At 50.0% G+C, this 22,504-nt stretch overlaps 1 protein-coding gene across 1 annotated transcript; it reads left to right on the top strand.

Annotated features, from left to right (window-relative positions):
* Nucleotides 1-63: 63 nt before the first annotated feature.
* Nucleotides 64-21,851, top strand: LOC149349831 (NADPH-dependent diflavin oxidoreductase 1). The gene is made up of 6 exons (XM_089578827.1): nt 64-895; nt 3,263-3,485; nt 4,308-4,619; nt 6,588-6,902; nt 8,499-18,396; nt 18,438-21,851. Exons 1-5 carry the CDS (start codon nt 226-228, stop codon nt 8,722-8,724), a joined length of 1,746 nt encoding a protein of 581 aa, XP_089434953.1. The 5' UTR covers nt 64-225; the 3' UTR covers nt 8,725-18,396; nt 18,438-21,851.
* The last annotated feature ends 653 nt before the right edge of the window (nt 21,852-22,504 follow it).

Here is a 22,504-nt window from a genome sequence, read left to right as displayed (position 1 = left end):
CTGAAACTGCGGCTTATTGAAGTGCGGAGTTCAAAGCGCGTGGTAGTAAGTAGTAGCGGTGCCTACAGCTGCCTGTAGCACCTGCAGCACATGGGCCGCAGTCATTTCTTCTGTGTGGTGGGCACGCCTGCTTTGCGTGCGAGGCGATTTTTTTACTGTACAATCCTTCACTTTGTGACCTGTCGTGTTGGCACGTTTTGCTAAAACCGGTGAAAGTTTGCAGAGATGCTTGGTCTGCGTTTTCTGGTCCTGTACGGAAGCCAGACGGGCACCGCTCAGGATGTCGCCGAAAGAATCGGTAGGCAAGCGAGACGGTATAGATTTAGCGTCTCTGTCTTGGCTATGGACGATTATCCTGTTACCGAGCTAATCAAGGAAAAGTTAGTTGTGTTCGTCTGCGCTACTACAGGGCAAGGCGAGGAGCCCGACAATATGAAGCGTTTCTGGTCGTTTTTGCTGCGAAAGAGCCTGCCACTGAATTCGCTGCAGGCAATGAGACAGTGTGTGATCGGCCTGGGAGACTCGTCGTACTTAAAGTTCAATTTCACTGCGAAACGTCTGCATAGACGTCTGTGTCAATTAGGCGCCCAGTGCTTGCTGGACCCTCTGTATGCTGATGAGCAACACGAACTGGGAGCAGACGGAATGCTGGATCCGTGGCTGGTAGAATTCTGGAAGATTGTTATGGACCTGTACCCGCTTTCCAGCGGGTGCCTACCAGTCAGCGAAGAAATCCTACCGGCACCGAAGTACGCAATCAACTGCGATACGGCTTGTGTAGTCACTCCTCGTCTTAGCAGTGAGAAGTTGTTCAACGCCACTGTGGTTTGCAATCAGCGTGTTACCAGCCCCGACCACTTTCAAGACGTGCGACTGATTAAACTGGATATTCAAGGTTGGTTTTTTTCGTACTGTCCTTTTCTACTGGTGGTTTTGTTTGAGTAATGCTATGTGCACTACGGAGTGCGCCGACAACGGACTTGGCTATGTGTACTACGGACCTTGTGGCAGGTTGGTTGGGTTGGGTTGGGTTGCGTTAGGTTAGGTTAGGCTGGGTTGGGTTAGGTTGGGTTGGGTTTCTTACTATTACCTAGAGGGAAAGCTGGCAGCCCATCTATGGGAGTTTGCATGGCGACCCCTCGAGACCACTTCAGCCACCATGGGCGCTCAAAGCATCATGGGGCGGTGAGCTACTTGTTGCGCAACTGCAATTTTTGGCCAAAAATAATACCCAACTATAGTGAACTAGAATACTCTATATACCCAACCTAACCCAACCTGACCTGATCTAACCTAACCTAACCTAACACAACCCAACCCGCCACAAGGTCCGTAGTGCACATAGCCAAGACCGTTGTCGGCGCACTCCGTAGTGCACATAGCATTGTTCTTTTGGTTTTGTGAGAGATCCCATGAGACGTCTTCATAGTCTGAAGCAAAGAAAAAATGATGTTGATAGCCTGAGCAGTGAGCAGTAAGCCCAGTAGTTTAACAGGTATTATTAAGTACAATATGCTATCGGTAATGAATTGAAAGCATCAGGAGGAGCATATTTAACTTCCACTAGAACTGTCAAAGCACAGAAGTAATCAATGGCACTTAGCTTGTTACAGAAAGCTTTGTTAGTTGCTGGCTAGTTGGTACTCTCGAATTAAGTTCATAGTAAACAGCGCAAAGGCCAAGGCCGAAGATAGAAAGGGAGAAGGATGGGAAGGAAGACGAACACAGCGCTGACTTCAGCTGGGGTCACACTCTTCTTAATGCAAAAACCCAAGAACCTCATATGGTACGTTGCTCTTGCGGTGTTGGTCTTGCTCTTGTGATGTTGGTCTTGCTCTTGCGATGTTGGTCTGGAGCACATTCACACCCTGAACAACGGAAGCACTGAAGAAAGGTGAGCCGATGTATAAGAAATGTACTTCAGTGGAGTTAGTTGCTGGGCTAGTTGGTATTCTCGACTACTGAACTAACTCTACTGAAGTACATCTCTTATACATCGGGCTCACCTTTCTTCAGTGTTTCCGTTCTTCAGGATGTGAATGTGCTTCTTCCCCTTCTTCCTTCTTCTCCCTTTCTATCTTTGGCCTTGTGCATTTGCATTGTTTACTATGCACTTAATTCGAGAATACCAACTAGCCCAGCAACTAACTCTACTGAAGTACATTTCTTATACATCGGGCTCACCTTTCCTCAGTGTTTCCGTTCTTCAGGATGTGAATGTGTTCCGGACCAACATTGCAAGAGCGACATACCGTGCGAGGTTCTTGGGTTTCTGCGTTAAGAAGAGTGTGACCCCAGCTGAAGTCAGCGCTGTGTTTGTCGTCCTTCCCGTCCTTCTCCCTTTCTATCTTTGGTCTTGTGCCTTTGCGCTGTTTACTGTGAACTTAATTCGAGAATACCAACTAGCCCAGCAGAGAGAGAGAGAACAAACATTTAATGTCCAACAGAGAAGGTTCACGCCCCAACACCCTCGGCCGCAGGCCGAGGATGTCAGGGGGAGACACCTCCTTGGATGCTGGCCAGGATGTGTTGTTCCTCGGCAGCTTCCTCAGCTAGTCGAACGAGTTTCCGCTGGGTCTCGGGGTCCGAGCTCCGCAGCAGGGCTTCCCAGGCTACTTCACTATTGATATTTAGTGCCCTTCCCGGAGAAAAAGAGCATTTCCAGACAATGTGGTCGAGGGACCCCCTCTCGCTGCATTGGTGACTCTAAGCCGACCTATATGTACCCGAATCCAGTTCTCGTGAACGCAACTAGCCCGTTTCCGTTCTTCAGGATGTGAATGTGCTCCAGACCAACATCGCAGTAGCGACGTACCGTGCGAGGTTCTTGGATTTCTGCATTAAGAAGAGTGTGACCCCAGCTGAAGTCAGCACTGTGTTCATCTTCCTTCCCGTCCTTCTTCTCCCTTTCTATCTTTGGCCTTGTGCCTTTGTGCTGTTTACTATGAACTTAATTAATGAACACCTTAGCATTCTTCAACTTGATTTCGTTATTGTGGCTTGGCCTGAAGTGCTACCGTTTGTTTGCAGCTTTCAACTGTGTTAGCACAGGTACATTGACATGCAGAGCTGCTCATGCACTGTGAAATCAGCTGGGAAAAATTCCGAGTGACTTGTGATCAGCTCAGTTTATAAAGACTGTCCTGAGTACAGTGGGCAGCAAAGGGGTTGATGGCTAACAGTTTCTGAGGTGCTTTATTTAAAAGGGCTGTGTAGTGAGTAGCAGAGTTTGATCATTTTCTTGTTTTGTATTGCCTGGTAGGTTCTGGGATGACATTTGAGCCTGGTGATGTGGTGGTTGTCTACCCAGAGAATTGTGAAGAAGACGTCGATGAGTTTTTCAGGCTGTTCAGCCTTAAGGCTGATATGCATGTTACGGTTGCACCCATGGAAGAGGGTACGCCATTGCCACATTTCTTAGCAGCACCATTTTTACTTGACAGCTGTGTGCGGAAATACTTCGACCTCACGTATATTCCAAAGAGGTGAGATCCCGTCTGTTGTTGTAGTATAATTGTTTACTGTTCTGAATATGCACTTCGTGACTTATGAAGGATGTGTTAGAGACACAGAGGAGGTTGGTTGGACAGTCCCCTGCCTATGAGGGTGGTGGGTGGCACCCTTGGAGGCGAGAGGCTTCTCTTGCCAAGGCTTCACACGCCATTGTTTGGGGGGAATGACACTCATGCTGCTAAAGCAGTAAACTGACAACCTGAAAATTTTGTGTTTCCACTTTTCTCATGCATTCTGCTAGGAATGCTGCATGCCAGATTGTAAATTTCTTTGCATGCAGCTGTGACAGATGTACAAAGGAAGTGCAGATTGAGAAGACTATGTTTCTTGCTATAATAACTGAAGACTGCTGGCAGCATGTTTCATTTATAAATTAACATATATTGTAAATGCACTTGCCTAGTGAAAGGTGTTTAATTTCTTGAGGCCTTTTGCGCACTGGCTGTTTTTCAGAAACCCAGACTGAATGCTTATTTTGCACGCAGTTTTCTACAGAGTTCACTGCACTGCAGATATTAAAGGAGATATGTTTGTCTGAGATATATAGTCCTGTGCAAAGCGGTCTTTGTTTTAGTGTAGCAATTCAACCAGAGATGCTAATTTATGCTTTAGCATCTATCGGAATGTTCGGACATTCTTAAAGCTCTCAAGTTCGCATAATGGAATTTCTAAATCTTGTATTTAGCTGCAAAAGAGTAGCCCTTGACTGAATTCATTTGCAAACCATTTACAAGGACCATGAAATGTAGTATTTTAACATTCCAGACCATTCTTTGTCCTTCCCTCTTGTCTAGGTCCTTTTTTGAGCTCTTCTGGCACTTTGGTGGTAGTGACATTGAGAAGGAGCGCCTTCGCGAGTTCAGCACCACTGGCGGTCAGGAAGACCTTGTGGAATATGCCATCAGGCCACGACGAACGGTGTTGGAGGTGTTTACTGACTTTCCTCACACCACAGCCAATGTGCCACTAGCCTACCTCTTCGATTTGATTCCACCGATCCGTCCACGCCACTTCTCAATTGCTAACTCGTTGCGCTGCCACCCGGGCCAAATCCACATTCTGGCAGCCATTGTGAACTTCCGTACCAAACTGAAGAAGCCACGCAGGTAATGTGAACAGATGAAATAAGAGTGCCCTTTGATTCATTGCTAGACATGAGTGGCTGGCAATGCAAGTAAACATCCCTTGCACTCGTGCACGCATATGGGTGCACGGTGGAGCATGCAAATGCTGTGTGTAGAAAGGGCTTGCAGCTAGAACAAAAGCATTGCAAGGCCCAATAATTCAGGCCATCAGTTTGTTTGACGCTGTGCGCTGTGGATGAGGGGAAACGGTTTTCAGTTGTGCATGGGTTCACTTGCCAGAGCCTTGAAGTAAACTTCCTAACATTGCAAAACAGAAATATGACAGCACAAGCTGTAGCCGTGGCTCCTTTAAAGGCTGCCGAGGACAGATGGAAGCTGTCCTTTATCGATATGTTACTGTGTTCTGATGAAAAAGAGGCTACTTCTACACAAAATGGAGCTTCTTCAAGCTAGAAAGGGTAAAAAAAATGAAATACTGGTATCACTGCCTCAGCCCATTTCTGTAAGCATACTGCGATGTCAGCAGTACTGCTTTTTGCACAAGGATCTGCAAAGGCTGGGCTATATCGCCATTCATTCTTTGAATGGTGATCACGGAACCTTTTTCTATCTAAGTTGACGTCATGAGTTGAGTGCGGGGAAAAACAGATAAAAAAATTGGGGACACTTGAGCTTAGCTTTTAAGATGGTGCGATAGCATTAATGGGTCCCCTCAGCGACTCCATGGGATCTTATTAATATATCACCCGATCATGTGCTGTATTAATGTTACCAGATCACATGACACAGCCCTGTCACGTGACGTAAGCATACAGTCATTCGCATACATTCGCCTTGCTACTCGCTTAATCACTACTTACTTAGTGCCTCCAATCACACTCATACTCATTAGCATACATTTATAAGCTACTACATTATGTGAAAGACCATGCAGCATGTAAAACCCCACTTTAACCAAGCCGTACAAATATGCTTGCGTGGCCTAGGGGTAGTGTGTCTGGCTTTTGATGCAAGGGTCAGGGGTTCGATTCCTTAGTAATTGCCCCACTTTTCTTTTCTGCGCAATTCGTTTACTTCTGTAGTTGCACGTCGACATGACATTTGAGTCATATTGTGAACTTATAATTGCAATTTATGTAATGCATTAATCACTTTTCGATTCTGCTGGTTGTCTTGCAACGTCGAACCTTTTCAAGCAATCCAGAGTTTCGCAACTCAGCACCAGATGCCACTGACGGAAGCCACTTTCTCTGCTGAACAGGAGCCTTACAGCCATCGTTTAAAAGTTCATTTTTCAGTTTAGTTTTTGCAGCAATAAGTTCATATTTTGCTGCTGAAGAAACATCCACATAGTTGCAAAGGGCCAAGCAATTGATTTTTACTAGGAACAAAAGTTGTGTGGAGTTTATTCAGTGTCCCTTTAGTATGTAAAAGTATGTACTATCTGTTTTTGTGTTTGCATACTAGCCACAACATTTTCTTCAGTTGTGTAGCATTAGCACATCCTAGGAGAGTGGGCTCTGCACTGTTCAGTTTAAACCATAGGTCTGATTTTGCACCATTAGAATTGTATAGTAGAGCATGGCCTTCTCTTATTGTGTCTGCTTTACAGTGCTGTGCTAAGAGTGAGAAACAGACTGCCTTTTCTTGTTGCCTTGTCTATACCAAAAAAGTCTATCAGCTTTTTTACTTAAAACTGTGACGTTACAAACATTTTTTGGCAGATGTTGCCTTGGTTACTTAACCCAAAAATCTGGGGTAGTGCCACAAGGCATGCAGTGCATGGGAAGTTTCACAACCAAAGATTTTTAACATTATTTCATTGATAGGGAGGCATGTTTAATGCCTTAAAATGCAGCTAAGCTTAATTTGAGGCTTAACAGGGACGTAGCAAAAAGTGGTCAATAGGGAGGAACCAGTGTGCCCTGGGCATTCAAATTGCAGTGCACATGGCAATTGTGGAGGCCTAATAACTATCTGACTGTGCAGGGGCCTCTGCACCAGATTCTTGGCCAGCCTGGAGCCCACCAGGCAGCCGAGCGTGGCTGTTGCCACCAGGAAGGGCAGCCTTCGGATGCCCCCTGATGACGTGCCTGCTGTCATGGTGGGTCCAGGAACAGGCTGTGCCCCGTTCTGTGGCATAATCCAGGATCGTGCCCAACGGGGGATTAGCAGAAACCTCCTGTTCTTTGGCTGTCGCAGTGCAAGGAACGACTTCTTTTTTGAGAAGGAGTGGACCCAACTTGGGGCCAATGGGCTGCTTGATTTGGTCACTGCCTTCTCCAGAGACCAGGACCACAAAATGTAAGTTGCCATGAATCTTTTAGCCAGTCATTGTCCTTTGTTTCGTACTGTGCAAATTATCTTTAATGGAATGGCAAGAAAATAAACTATGTTTCTTTGGGAGGAAAGAGGGATACTTACTGCTGCACATCTGTTGCTGCCACCTCCCCCTACGAGAGAGCCAAAAGCCTCAGAGTTTCTTTAATAGATGTTGTTCACGTTTGCTATTGCAGTAAGTCTTGGAATATGCGTTACAATTGACTCTCAGTTATTCAAACCCAAAATCTCTTAGAAATATCTGCAGTTCAAGTTGAAGGGTGCCTTTTTTTTAATGCACTTGATATTGGTGAGCCTGTACAACCAGTTTGAATAAACCTGAAAATCAAATTAACAAGAGTCCACTATGTTTGCTGGTCTCTAGTCATCTGAAGAGTACACTGCATGACTTCGAAGCTTGTTTTCTTTCATATTTTTTGTATACTAAACATGGTTACTATGTGGAAGATGTGTGACATTGCTTTCTATAATAGTATTATTACAGCTTCTAGTTTACACCATAACTATTTATTTTATTGACAATGCCAAGAAACTGTGGGATTCACTGGTTTTCACAAAACTCATAGCTGAATAGCCATAGTCGAGTGCCTTGTTTTTGCCTGCTGATGTTCCTCTAGAATTGTGGTTGTGGCTTGTTGGTCTTGTTGCACGTTTAGAGGAAGCAGCGCGAAAAGACGAGGACAAACACAGAAGTTAACAGGAAAGGCGCTGAACGAACAATTTATTGAGAGCGACGAGCAGGTTTTTAAATGCAAGTCAGGACCCATGTGACACCAGAAAACCATTAACAGTGCACGAAGCAAAGAAACCTTCATATCAAAGCACCATCCATCAATAGCCTATCAAATGTTTCGCACGTCTACAGCAAGAATTCAACACTCAACAAACCCGGTGACCCGAAACCAACACCAGTAGAAAACAGTGAAAAGTGGCGAAATTAAAAGCGCGAGCCAGAGCAGTGTCAAAAACGAAATGTAAAGTCAGAAGTAGAAGTTGACAGGAACGAAAACGTATCTTAAAGTCGAAACGTAAAAGATGACAGAAACAAAACATTTCTAACAAGGATACCAGAACGCAGTGTAAACTGAGTCAGAATTGTGCTGTCATAGCAGTGAACACGAGGCAGTGTTAACAAAACGAGTAAAAAAAAAAGAAATAACGGGAAAGCAATGTCAACACACGAACGCAAAAGCTTTGTCAAATTTAACAACGTTCTAGGAAACCATATTCCTTTTCAGTCAGTAAAAGTGAGGTGTCTGTCGTGTTAAGTTCCTTGTTTGGCCTCGTCTTTCTGCGGTGCTGCCTCTAGTAACGTTCCTCTGTTGTACTCAAAATGTCACCAGCATGTCATGTCCAAACTGTTGCCAAATGTAGAGTGCTTACAGTGTGAGCTAGTTGTTCAGGAAGGTGCTTAGTTATCATTTGTGCTCTTCCGTTGTTTTCAGTGTTCGTCCCAAATGAAATGAACAGCTAAAAATGTAGCAGAATCACTGTTAAATGTACATTTTGTGTATGTTGAGTTGGCTGAAAGTGTTAAACAGTGAGCCCTTGCCTTTTCAGATATGTCCAGCATCGAATTGCAGAGCATGAAGACAAGGTGTGGCAGCTGCTGTGCGGTGGTGGCGTGCTCTACATTGCTGGCAACGCAAAGGACATGGTGCCCAGTGTGCGTGATGCCTTCAAGGCTGTCATCAAGAAGTTTGGCTCCCTTGCTGATGAGAATGCTGAGGAACTGTTAAAAAATCTTGAAAAATCTAGACGACTCCAAATAGAAGCCTGGTCTTAACCAGGGTGTCGAACCAGAATTTTTTCGGGTTCGGTTCTGGTTCGAGTTCAGTTCTTGGTCTGGCTCCAGAGTGACATTCCGTTCCGGTTCGAACCGGTTGAAATGGGTTCATGACAAAAAGCAAAAATTAGCACGTAGATAGGTTTTAGGTTTTAGTCAACCTTATATTGTCACGAGTGGAAGAAAAAGACGAGGAGTGTTTTGCTGCGCGCCGACGATGACGTTGCTGCGGGTGGACCTCCCTGTTTTTCTGTGCTCCCTGTCTTCACCTGTTCTCGCCGCCGGCCTGTACGTCAAGCCGTGACATTTGGTGGAGGTGCTGGGTAACGCATCTCATGCAGCGCACCCCGCCTCGTAGTTCGAGCCCCGTACTAAGTCCTGGCCGTTGAGTTTTCTTGGAGGAGCCCTCGGCGGAAACTGAGACTCGCGCTAGCCGACGTCAGCAAGGCCAAGCGCCGGAATTCGGACTCTTGCCCGAGGGATCGCGGACATCTAGGACAGCCAACGTCACCATGACGTCCCAGTCACAACAAACCGACCCCGCGTCGAGGATCATCTACGTGCCTGTCACTCCAAGATCTGTCGTGCCATTCCATGGCAATGGCCTTGACGATGTTGAAGACTGGGTCCAACATTATGAAAGAGTAGCGCGACATAACGGCTGGACTCCCGACCAATGCCTGCAGAACCTGTACTTCTCCCTCGAAGCCACAGCGAAGTATTGGTTTGAGAACCATGAGGCTTCGTTAACATCATGGGAGACGTGCAAGAGCGAACTGGTACGCACGTTCGCGAACCAGCACTGGCGACAGCAAGCTGAAGATCTGCTCCACGCTCGCATCCAGGGACCTACTGAAAGCGTCAGATGCTTCATCGAAGACGTGCTGCGTCTGAGTGCCCTCGCCGACCCGCGGGCTACTGAGGAGAAAAAGGTACGGGCGTTGATGAGGGGTGTCCGGAATGACATCTTTGGAGGACTCATCCGCAATCCGCCGCCGCGGTGGCCCAGTGGCTATGGTGCTCGGCTGCTGACCCGAAAGACGCGGGTTCGATCCCGGCCGCGGCGGCTGGAATTTCTTTGGAGGAGAAATTCTAGAGGCCCGTGTACTGTGCGATGTCAGTGCACGTTAAAGAACCCCAGGTGGTCGAAATTTCCGGAGCCCTTCACTACGGCGTCTCTCATAGCCTCAGTCGCTTTGGGACGTTAAACCCCATAAAACCAAAACCAATCATCCGCAATCCTCCGACCACAGTAGCCGGATTCGTCGCTGAAGCTACCAACATCGAGCACGCATTGGCAACAAGAACCAGTCACTTTCAGAGACTGAGTGCCCTTCCTGTCGTCTCAAGTCTTGCCTCGTCTGACCTGGGCGGAGTTGGTCTCGCCGATGTTTGAGAAATAATTCGAGATGTCATCCGCGAGGAGCTGAAAAAGCTCTTCCCTACTGAAAAAGCTACTCCTGAGCAGCCCGCCTCTGTCTCCTTCGCGTCGGCCGTTCGCGAAGAACTGCGACATGCGCTGGCGCCAGAAGACGTCCCAATTGTAGCTGCAGCATACCCACCAGCTCTGAGCTACGCCGCCGCAGTTCGTCGTCCTCCTCCCGCCCATCGCCAGGACCAGAGCCCTCCCGATTCCGGCCTTCGACGCCGCGAGTTCCTGCACTCGTCTGATGCACGCCTGGGACCGCCGAGACGCAGGAAGACCGACATCTGGAGGACTGCGGACCGGCGACCACTGTGTTTTCACTGCGGTGAGCCTGATCACATGTATCGCTCCTGTCCATACCGCGAACTCGGCCTAAGGGGTTTTCACCGGGCCGATCCGTGCCCCCGCTACGGTGAGCAGCCCCGCGACATACAAGACTACCTTCGACGTTCTCCATCACCGGTTACAGCTCCTCGTCGCACCTCCCGGTCGCCGCCACCTCGCCGCCCACCATCCCCTTCTCGCAGGTCTCGCCGTGGGAGCCTTTCGCCACTTTGGGAAAACTGAGTACGGCGACGCCTGGAGGTGGCGTTGCCGGAGTCGCACGAAGCAAAGAACCTCCGCCTACCTTAGTGTGTCCCAGCTCGACCGATGGTATCCTTGGAAGCGCAAACCGTTTTGTAACCTCTAGCAATGTGAACATTCTGGTCGACGGGCGCGACGTAACGGCGCTTGTGGACACCGGCGCCGATTACTCGGTCTTCAGCGGCAGTTTCTCTCGGCGTCTTCGCAAGGTTACCACCCAGTGGGACGGACCGCCCATACGTACCGCGGGTGGCCACATCGTAAACCCTGTTGGCAAGTGCACTGCCCGCGTCGAGATCCACGGTGAGACGTGCCCCGCCACATTCGTGATATTGGAGAATTGCTCTAAAGATGTTATTCTGGGCATGGACTTTCTCTGTGAATATGGCGCTGTAATCGACATAGGGCAGAACAGGTTGACCCTCCGTGCACGTTCTTCATCGCCACTACCGCCCCGGGCCACAGGCTTTGCGATGAAAGTTGATGCCGACCATGCACACTTGCCGCCGTTGTCGACAGTTTTCCTGCCGGTCCGAGCCGATACAACAGCATGTGGAGAAGGCGTTCTGGAAGGCAGTGTCCAGATGTTACTTACGCATGGCATTGGTGTTGCGCGAGGGGTCGCAAATGTTCAAGGAGGGCGAGCCAACATCTTCGTGACCAACTTCAGGAACGAGCCGCAGCACCTGACGAAAGGATCAGTAATAGCCCAAATGGAAGAACTTAGCGACGTTCGTGAAGCAGCTGCGCTGCCTAAGGAGGCGGCCCCGCCCGGGTCACGAGACCCTACAACGTTGCCCCTGGATATCGATCCCAAACTTGAGCCTTCCCAAACACGCGAACTGCTCTCTTTTGCATCGGTACAACGACTGTTTCGCGACGACATCCCGAGTTCGCCAGACGCCCGTCGCCAAGCATCGAATTATTGTCGACACCGCAACGCACCCGATTCGCCAACCGCCGTACCGCATTTCCTTGAAGGAAAGGGAAACCATCCAGGAGCAAGTGCGCGAAATGATACGCGACGACGTCATCCAACCATCCAACAGTCCGTGGTCCGCACCTGTAGTGCTGGTCAAGAAAAAAGACAGAACCCTTCGATTTTGCGTTGACTACCGGCGACTCAATAAGGTGACCAAGAAGGACGTGTATCCACTCCCACGCATCGACGACACCCTCGACCATCTTCGTCATGCCCGCTATTTTTCGTCCATCGACTTGAAGAGTGGATACTGGCAAATTGAAGTCGATGAGCGCGACCGCGAGAAGACCGCATTTATAACCCCGGATGGCCTCTACGAGTTTAAGGTGATGCCGTTTGGCCTGTGTACAGCACCCGCGACATTTCAACGAGTCATGGATACTGTGCCGGTCTGAAGTGGCAGACATGTCTCGTGTATCTGGATGACGTTGTCATCTTCTCAAGCACCTTCAGAGACCATCTGGTGCGTCTTGAAGCAGTTCTTCAAGCTCTTCTGAATGCCGGACTTACGCTCAAGCCTTCGAAGTGCCGCTTCGCATACAGTGAACTGAAGTTCCTTGGTCATATCGTCAGCCAAGTGGGTGTGAAGCCAGATCCCGAGAAAACGGCTGCCGTCGCATCCTTCCCTCCACCGTCGGACAAGAAGACCGTCAGAAGCTTTCTCTGTCTCTGCGCATACTTCAGACGTTTCGTTCGGAACTTTGCCCAGATCGCGGCACCACTTTACCGCCTTACGAAGGATAGCGTTGCCTTTGAGTGGACCGAGGAGCAACAATCAGCATTCCGCCAATTAAAACACGCCCTTGCAACATCCCCCATACTAGGCCATTTTGATCAAGACGCCGACACTGAACTCCACACGGACGCCAGCAACAAAGGACTAGGAGCAGTGCTTGTGCAATTCCAGGACGGCGCTGAAAGGGTTATTGCGTATGCCAGCCGAGCTCTTTCACAGGCGGAGGGCAATTACTCAACAACTGAAAAAGAATGCCTCGCTGTCGTCTGGGCCATCACCAAATTCCGGCCCTATCTGTACGGTCGCCCTTTTCGTGTCGTCACCGACCACCATTCGCTGTGCTGGCTCGCCAATATTAAGGATCCAGCAGGCCGCCTTGCTCGGTGGAGCCTTCGGCTACAAGAGTATGACGTCACCATCACCTAAAAGTTCGGCCACAAACATCATGATGCTCTGACTGCTTGTCTCGAGCCCCTGTGGAGCCGGCACCGGGAGGCGAAAGTGACGAAGAGGACGGCTTTCTTGGGGCATTGGACACGGCAGATATGGCTGCTCGGCAACGCAATGATCCTCAGATTGGTCAGCTGATGGCGCACTTGGAAGGCCACGAAGCTGCAGTGCCTCGCGTTTTCCAGCGCATGCTGCCGACGTTCAAGATAATGCACGGCGTATTGTACAAGCAGAACTTCGACAGCAGCCTGAGGTCGTGGCTCCTTGTTGTGCCGGAAGACCTACGCTCTGAGGTCGCCCAAGCTTGCCACGACGATCCTACAGCTGGTCACCTTGGCTACAGCCGGACACTTTCACGTATTCGAGAACGGTACTACTGGCCGACACTTCCTAAGTACTTCCGTCACTACGTAAGAACTTGTCGAGAGTGTCAGAGGCGCAAAACACCGCCCATACGACCAGCTGGTCTTCTCCAACCACTCGAACCACCGCCTGTTCCGTTCCACACTGTCGGAATGGATTTTCTTGGTCCATTTCCGATGTCGCAGTCGGGCAACAGGTACGTTATTATAGCGACGGACTACCTAACGCGATACGCGGAGTCCCGAGTGTCGTGTTCGTCGATCAAGCGACGCAAGGCCGCTCCAGCAGCCCTTGCCTCCTCCGCACATACCCGCCGCCCGCTTCCAAGAAACAAGCGCAGGCCGGCCGTCCCCCATTCCCCCTAACTGGCACCATGCCGTGACCATTCGCGCTCCCACAGCAGCGGAAGTGCGTTCTTGTACACTCGCCCTCTCTCTCTCTCTCTCCTTCTCCCTCTACTGCAATAAACCCCCAGTCTCCACCCAGCAACTGTGTTAGGATGCGTCCGGCAGAGAGGCTCCCATTGCTTTCGCGTCGCGAACTTTGGGAAGTGCGGAGAAAAACTACTCCCAGCTGGACAAGGAGGGTCTCGCGGTAGTTTATGGCGTGAGCCACTTTCACCAGTATATCGCTGGCCGGCACGTGACCGTACTAACGGATCACCAACCGCTCCTGGGCATCATGGGAGAAAAGAAACAGTTACCTCAGGTGCTCTCACCCAGAATGACCCGATGGTGTTTAAAGCTAGCCACGTACGACTACGATTTGGTGTACAGGCCTGGACGCCTGCACCAAAATGCTGACGCACTCAGCAGGCTGCCACTGCCCGCCCAAGTAGATGAGCCATGCCCACCTGGAGATGTGCTCATGCTGGCTTCCATGCCAACCTTCGAATTGTCCCCACGTCAACTCGCGCAAATGACCCAGGAAGACCTGTTACTATCCCGCGTAGTGAGAGCTGTCGCTATTGGAGAGCTGCACAGGTTGCCAAAACAAGAATTTTCGGTGTTCACTAAGCTTGGACCTGAGTTTCGCTACAAGAAGGTTGCCCTCTTAGAGGTATCAGACTGGTCGTTCCGCCGAAAGCGAGGAAAGATGTGCTCGGCGCGGCACACTCTGGTCACAGGGGCATAGTTGCTATGAAGGCATGCGCTCGAAGCTATTTCTGGTGGCCCGGTGTCGACAAAGACATCGAGAACCTGGTCAGAATGTGTGCGGCTTGCTGCCAGCATCAAAGAGCAACACCCAAGGCACCACCTCCCGATAGACCTTTTCACAAATTCCGCCGCGCCACCAAGCGGCCGCGCAAAGCACTCTGGGAAAACGGAGCGCCGCGGCGCCGCGCTCGCGTCTTTTCGTCCGTCTCTCCGACTGCGCCTGATCACCGGAAAGCCTTCCTCTGCCATCTCGTCGCCATCGCTGTTTCTTATACCTGTGCTACACGGGAAAGTTCGAATGGCACCTGAGTCGAATGACATTCGAGAACTGGAATGACATTCGGACTCGACGGACGCGCGCGGTGCTACACGAAACCTTCCAAGCGCATTCGAAAGCCTCAGCTCATTTTCAGTGTACAACGACGGCGGTGGTCACACTGCTCCGACAACGACACTATCACGGTCAACAGCAGCATGTGATTATAGTGAAATATCTAGTTTACTATAATATGATTGCAGTGGGACACGTTTTTCAGGCCAACGACACCGACAAATCCGATCGGCGGACGGTCAGCCTTGTCGGCGGCTGAGCGAAAGCACGGTGATGAGGCGGCGGTGCATATATATTCGCGCTTCTAAATGAGCGAAACGAACGGCCATATTTCACATGTGCATACCTGAACAGTCACCAGCGATAAGCGCTGGCAAAATTAATTTCAGTCGACGACGACTCCCTTCCCTTCCGTGACGAATAGGCCTAGCGAGTCCGTAGGATATGATCTGTGATTGCGGCGGTTGTGATGAGCGAATCACTAGCTTTAGCGAATGAAAATGGTCACCGAGTGTAGTTTTGGCAATAGTGACCTGAAATTAATTATTGCTTACATCGCTGGGCACGCATATGATGAACGTGAAACGCCGGTGTGACCCAGACTGCCGAGCCGTGCTTTACGGCCAGCAGCAGTCGCCGCCGTCGCTAGCTTGTGGATAACAAGTTAGGCCGTTTCAGTTAAAGCGAACGATCGCCAAACATACTTCTGGATAAAGTAGTTTAAAATAAAGTAGTGGTCACGTCGGAGGAAGCCGGGACAAAAAACGAGAAGCGCCGGTCCTGCGCGATGTCAACAGCCCGCGGTTGTTAAGTGTTTCTCAGGCGTGCGATCGCGTCATCGCTTCCCACACATTATCGCACTGCGTAACAAGCACGGCTACAGCCGGTAAAAAAGAAAACAGGTTGATTAATAGAAATAAAGCGCCGATTGCGTTTTATGTCATGAAAACGAGTACTAACTGTTAGTACGCAGCGATGTAAACAACAGTATGAGTGCAGTTGTCCTCATCGGCGCACTCCTGCGGAAATTTCATGCTGACGCGGTAAATGTTCACTGCTGTAATATATAATCTTCAAGCACTCCCTTAGGCAGAACACGAGCTATTTGCTAAACACGACACAGTTGGTTGACACACAGTCGGATGTTGCGTTCCGCGGCCACGGATCACCAGCCGAGCACCAGCAGACGCAAAGACCGGCGTTCTCCCAAAACATGTATACACAGAGCCCTCGCCGCTCATGTGCCCATGGTGGGGGTGAATAACTTTATACATAAAAGCCCTCCCCCCCCCCCCCCCCCCCAACAAAAAAAAAAACGAAAATTATGCAGCAGCATTGCGGGCGGCCTTAAGGCTGCCGGTTGTGGCATTCTAGCCGTACCTAGTCGCGACGCCCTCTGCCCCGGTCACCAGCCGAAGTTGGAGATTCGCATGTGCCCATTGCTCTGCGTAATCACAGCAGGCGTCCGTTCCGCATACGCTCGGTGTGGAAAGATCGTGGAGAGACGATCCATGTATCCCTTGCGCCCGCTAGTGTTGAAATGCGTACCACATATTTTGTGGTGTTTCGAAGGCTTCCACAGGGTAAATCGCCCTTGCGAACCTTGCCGATTTATCCTGCGCACCCATTCTAGCTTCAGCTTCTTGTCCTTGGGGACTACGTGGTATGAAATGTTGATGTCCTTTCTCGTGTTGTCACTACAGCCGGGCACGTAGCACCTTTGACCGCCACCGCGATTCTAATCTGCAGACATGTCGAATGTCTAAAAAAATCCCCACATAATTGCAGAAAGACTAAGAGACAACCACCACAGCAGTGCGCTCCAACATTTACGACGCGCACGAGAAGACGCACAACGCCTGAACACGGCGGTACAACACAGCAACACGCTTGACAGCAGACGACGCGGGCGGCGACCGCTCCTTTCTCCCATCATGCTTTGCGCGGATCCGCTAGGGGATGGCGCGGCGCTGCAATTTGTGGAAAGGTCTATTGGAAGCGTGCGACAGCACCATGGCACACAATCCACGCTGACTTCGCGGGCCCCGTGGAAGGAAGGATGCTGCTAATTGTTGTCGACGCGTACAGCAAATGGCTCGAAGTGCGCTGCATGCGAAACATACAGTCATCGACTTTGATCGAGGAACTACGAAACCTGTTCGCGACGTTCGGCCTTCCCGAAAGGCTGGTAACGGACAACGGCCCGTCCTTTGTTTCTACGGAAATGGAAAATTTCCTAAAGAAGAACGGGGTAACGCACATTACGAGTGCGCCCTATCATCCGGCCACTAATGGGCAAGCCGAAAGAATGGTTTTCGAGACGAAGCAGGCTTTGGCCAAGGACCAGTTTGGAACATTCGCGTGCAGACTGGCTCGATTTCTGATCAAGCAGCACACAACGATTTCAGCGACGACGGGCAGAACGCCAGCCGCACTCATGTTCGGTCGCGAGCTCACAACGGCACTCACACGCATTCAGCCACGACCTGCTGAGAAAGCGACCTCTGACCACAGCGTGACTAATTCGCCGAGAAGAGTGCACGTAGGACAACCGGTCTTTATACGCAACTTCACAGGAAGCCCTGCTTGGATTGAAGGAACCGTATTGAAGAGGCTCGGACATCGATCTTGGCTAATCAAGTCTAAAAACGGAACGGTTCGTCGGCACCTGGATCACATTAAGCCAGGTGCAGCAGCCTACCCGACGGATGATTCGCCACCAGACCATCGGACGAATGGACCAGCAGCAAGTGAACAATACACTGTGCCGGCTCCGTACGTGATCACGCTGCTAGTGGAAACTTCGCCTGCGCTCGATCTGCCAACAGCGCCCCCCTCCGAACATGGAGAACCGGTGGCCAGTCTGGACGACCGTGCGACACAACCTTGCGGAGACCAACCCAACGGGTCCACACAACAGCAAGCGCTAAGACCCCGGCGTGAACGGCGCCCACCCGACCGATACAGTGACTACAACTAAGGAGGAAGGGATGTCGTGTTCATCGACCAAGCGACACAAGGCCGCTCCAGCAGCCCTTGCCTCCTCCGCGCATACCCGCCGCCCGCTTCCAAGAAACAAGCGCGGGCCAGCCGTCCCCCATTCCCCCTAACTGGCACCATGCCATGACCATCCGTGCTCCCACAGCAGCAGAAGTGCGTTCTTGTACACTCGCCCTCTCTCTCTCTCTCTCTCCCTCTACTGCAATAAACCCCCAGTCTCCACCCAGCAACTGTGTTGAGAGGTTCCTCGCATGCGGGGCTCCCACGCCCCGAGCTAACACAACCATTAACACCGAGCACTTCCGTCTGTGACAGCTGTTGAGGCAGCCCAATTTTTTATTCAGTGCATTGTGCTTCGTCACGGTGCCCCTGCCGTTTTGATCACTGACCGCGGTGCCGCGTTTCTGGCCAAGCTCACACAGGAGATCCTGCACCAGCCACCGCCGAACTACTGCGTACCATCCGCAAACGAATGGGCTGACGGAGCGGCTGAACAAGACCATGGCCGACATGATCGCCATGTACGTGGATGTCGCCCATTGCAGTTGGGACTCGGTACTGTCCTACATTACATTCGCTTATAATACCGCTGTCCAGGAGACGACTGGTATGACCCCTTTCCAGCTGGTCCATGGCAGACAGGTCACCACATGACCCCTTTCCAGCTGGTCCATGGCAGACAGGTCACCACGATCCTTGACGCTATGCTACTGCACGAGCCGCCTGTCGACGTAGACGATGGTGCCCAACTAGTATGCGAGCATGCGGAAGAAGCTCGGCAACTCGCTAGACTCCGCATTCAACACCAACAGCATGCCGACGCTCGTCGGTATGATCTCCGTCGACGCGACGTCCATTTTTACCCTGGAGACAAGGTCTAGGTGTCGGTACGCCATCGAGGTCTCTCCGACAAACTCATAAAGTGTACTTTGGCCCGTATGCAGTTCTTCGCCGCATCGGTGACCTTAACTACGAGGTGCTGCCCGAAGGAACACGACTGTCATCACGTCGTTCACCCCGCCCTGAAATTGTGCACGTAGTGCGGCTTAAGCCGTATTATGCGCGATGATCGTCCCCCCCCAACTGATTTTCCCACCTCCTTCTACACTGGCCAGCAGAAGTTTTTGGTCGCGTGTGCGGTTTTCCACCGTGTGCCTTTGCTTCCGTGTTAGCATCGGGACGATGCTTCTTTATAGGGGGAGGTAGTGTCGCGAGTGGAAGAAAAAGACGAGGAGTGTTTTGCTGCGCGCCGACGACGACGTTGCTGCGGGTGGACCTCCCTGTTTTTCTGTGCTCCCTGTCTTCACATGTTCTCGCCGCCGGCCTGTACGTCAAGCCGTGACAATATATAAAATAAAATAAAGATATATAAAATAAAAAATGTGAAAATTTGTTTAATCCGAGATATTCTCAATCTACCCACTTTATTTATTGTCCACGACAAAAAGACGAATTTATGGCAAGGGCTCCAAAATGAAATGAACTTGAAATGAATGTAAACTGGCTGTGTATACACTATAATCCATCTGATAAGGTATCAGGCAAAAAGCTGGGGAATTTTTCATCTACAAAACCCTCCAGCCTGAGCAGTTTCGGAGTCCCCGTCGTGCGTAACTTGGGAATTTCTCGTACACAGTGTACTTACGCAGTCAGCAACATGACCGTCGCACGCGCCCGCTACATTCCCGCGCACTATTGAGAAACAAAGCTGTCATGCATCGGCACCTATATACAGGCAGACACCTCTCCGTCGCCCCAAAACCGACTTGCCAGTCTCCTCCCCCCTTTACTACATGGTACGAGAATATGCGAAAAACACTCCACCACTACATGGTATAAGAATATGCGAAAAACACTCCACCGCCAGTTCCCCACCCAACGACAACCTCGTGGGAGCAGTGGCTCTCCCCAACATCCATAGCTTACCAAACATATTTTATTTAAATCACCTCTTCGACATCGCTTTTGTGACTCGCATTACATATGTCGAGTCCCTCATAGCTCATTATCTTCAAAACACGGTTGGCCGTGGCCTCTTGCTAGTACAGTGAGAAATTACGGGTTTGGCTTATTATGATGATGTCGACCTCTATTGTTCTTATAAAAAGAGTATGATAAAAAAAAACACGCTTGGATGTGTTGAGAATGCTTCATTTTTGCACAGACACAAATTGGGAGCACCTTCGTTGCGACATTGCACTGCAACATTCTTGCAAGTGCAGCATTGTCAAGCGAACCTGATGTGATTTTTATCTCTGCATATATGTTACGGCACTCTAGTTCCAGTATAAGTTTGTTTAAATATTTCAAATTTCGAACAGTTTCTGAATGGCACTTGCTATTCGATTCGATTCGCACTGTACTTAATTTTTGAAGTAATCGGCCCATCTCAACATTCAGAAATTATGGACTTTGCTGTTCATCTGAACTCATGGCTACCATCACGGTGTTTTCAAACGTTAGTCATTAGTTGCAGCATCTCGCATTTATCACACCAGTTAACTTGTCCTTCCCTTGTGGAATCATCGGCAGCCAGCTTGCGGCAAAAGCCCACACACAGTAGTGCTGGGCCTTGCATGAAACCAATGCGTTGTTGATATCCATCAAGGGCCGGTGATAACATCAGACCACGACGCAGTCGACAAGTGGCAATGAACTTGTCTGCGAAGGAGTCAGCTGGTGCCAGTCCTGCAGTCGTTTTTTTTATCTCTGTACCATAAGAGACAGGGCACGTGGAAATGGGCCTTGAGAGTATCGGGCTCCTGCAGTCTGTTTGCGGCGACCATTTTCATTCCACAGTTGCAGTATTTTAGCTGGGTTTTTTTCGAGGGGCTCTGAAACATTTTCTGGGTAGAGCACATTAGCTCGCTTAATCGCTTCACTGGGCTGTGATCAACACCTGAGATAAAAAATGCACTTCTACACGCAGCAGAGAACCCACAATCACGTACGAAAGTTGTCGAGCCCTTCCCAGCGACTTTTTCATGCTCGCACCCTCCTCCATCGCTCGCACCTGCATGTACGAGTGTAGAGATGGCTATTGGTTACATTCTTTCAGACGTCAGGCAGCTACCAGGGCCGCGGCCGATAAGCCACGTAGCTCTGCGCGGTCAGCACGCTCTGCCCCAGAGGTGGGGCCAACGGAGAAGCGCCGACCTTCCAGTGTGTAAAAATTGATGGGAGGAGAGGGAAAGGCGCATAGACGAAATTCAAATTTTGACTACAGATAACTCAGCTTCTACGAAGCGCAATAAAAAATTCTTCCTGGACAGTAATCATGAAGTGCCGTGCTTTAACATCCCAGGCATACCGCCACTTTATTAGAGCCCCTTAAAGGGCCACTGCCCAGGGTCCGGACATTTTTGAAAAACAAGCCCACTGCATAGATGAGGCATCGAAGATAACCTCTGCAAAATACTAGAGCCATGCGCGCCCCGAAAAGCTGCGAAAATTCAAATCAAAGCCCGCTCGTTCTTTCCTTCAACAAAAACGGCCCGCCCCACTTCTCTGAACCCCGTTGACGTCATGGGGGGTTACTTTCGCTAAAGGCACTCCATTGGTGCATCGTTCTGACTGACGGGAGAAGGTTGGGCGTAGCCTTTGAGTCGCGTCGTCTGCACAACGCTTTCCGCAGCGCCTTCTGTTCTGGCTCATGCCTACGAACCCGCAAGAAGGAACAAAAAAAAAAAAAACTGCGGAGGGAGCGTGCGGCGACAGCCTTGAACCCTAGCCATAAAAAGTAAAAAAATAGTAAAACTGAGGGAGCCGTCTAGTATTTTGCTAGCAGTGCCCTGTGCCGTGCCGACAGTAGCCTCTGACGTCACTCGTCAGTGAGGAAATATTTGTCCATCTCATGCTTCAAGATTCAGTACTAAGTAGCAGCTCACATTCACATTCATTTATTCCACATTTATCCTGGTACAGCATTCCGTGAGCTCCTTTTTCATGTAAGCATTAAGCCAGAGTGTCATATTATTCTTTTTCCTCCGAAACTTTGCAAGCTGAAGTTTATTTGTACTAGCCAGTGCGAGTCAAGACCCATTAAATGCAGGAACAAACTCGCCTAACAAGGTGTCTAAAATTCCTGTGCCATTTTCTTATTTAATCCTCGATAGGCAGCGTGGCATTATGACAATAATGAATGAAATAAAACTTTTATGCAATACAGAGTTGTTTCCGTTCATGGATGTTTTACTAAAAGTGTTCCTCTTTTAGTGTCACCTGCCTATATGTACAGATATTAGAAATTATTCAAAAATATTCTATTCGCAGGCCACCCGCCGCAGGGGCTCAGGGATGAGTGCTCGGCTACTGAGCTGTAGTTCCTCGGTTCAGACCCGGCCGCGTTTCGATGGAGGCGAAACACAAATGCGTCCGTGTGCTGTGTGATGCCAGTGCGCATTAAAGATGCTGAGGTAGTCGAAATTCTTCTGGAGCCCTCCACTATGGCACCTCCTTTTTTCTTTCACTCCCTTCTGTATCCCTCCTCGTATACGCGGTTCGGGTGTCCACTGAGATGCGACATGTTTCCTCGCCATTTTCTTTCCTCAAAAACCAATTTTCATTTTCTATTCGCAGACCGGGAGGTTTGCACCCTGATAAAATACAGTGGAGTAGAGAGCCTGAGGCAGTTACTTTTTTGAGTATACCTCCTCTCTTGGCCTTCCCAGCCGCCATGGCCCTTTGAAACGGATTCTGCCCTAGCATAGCTTCACGTCTGGGGACATACGCGGTGCATGTTAGCCAGAAT

This window comes from Amblyomma mixtum, chromosome 3, assembly GCF_055824585.1.
Source record: "Amblyomma mixtum isolate Tamu chromosome 3, ASM5582458v1, whole genome shotgun sequence".
NCBI lineage: Eukaryota > Metazoa > Arthropoda > Arachnida > Ixodida > Ixodidae > Amblyomma > Amblyomma mixtum.
The sequence above is the reverse complement of the archived record's forward strand: the minus strand, read 5'-3'. Positions and strand labels throughout refer to the sequence as shown.

What these genes read in the sequence shown, in the direction of transcription:
- LOC149349831 (XM_089578827.1), top strand. Translation starts at nt 226, where the DNA reads ATGCTTGGTCTGCGTTTTCTGGTCCTGTACGGAAGCCAGACGGGCACC. An exon ending in AAACTGAAGAAGCCACGCAG is followed by an intron (nt 4,620 to 6,587) that starts GTAATGTGAACA and finishes CTGACTGTGCAG; the next exon opens with GGGCCTCTGCACCAGATTCT. An exon ending in AGAGACCAGGACCACAAAAT is followed by an intron (nt 6,903 to 8,498) that starts GTAAGTTGCCAT and finishes TTGCCTTTTCAG; the next exon opens with ATATGTCCAGCATCGAATTG.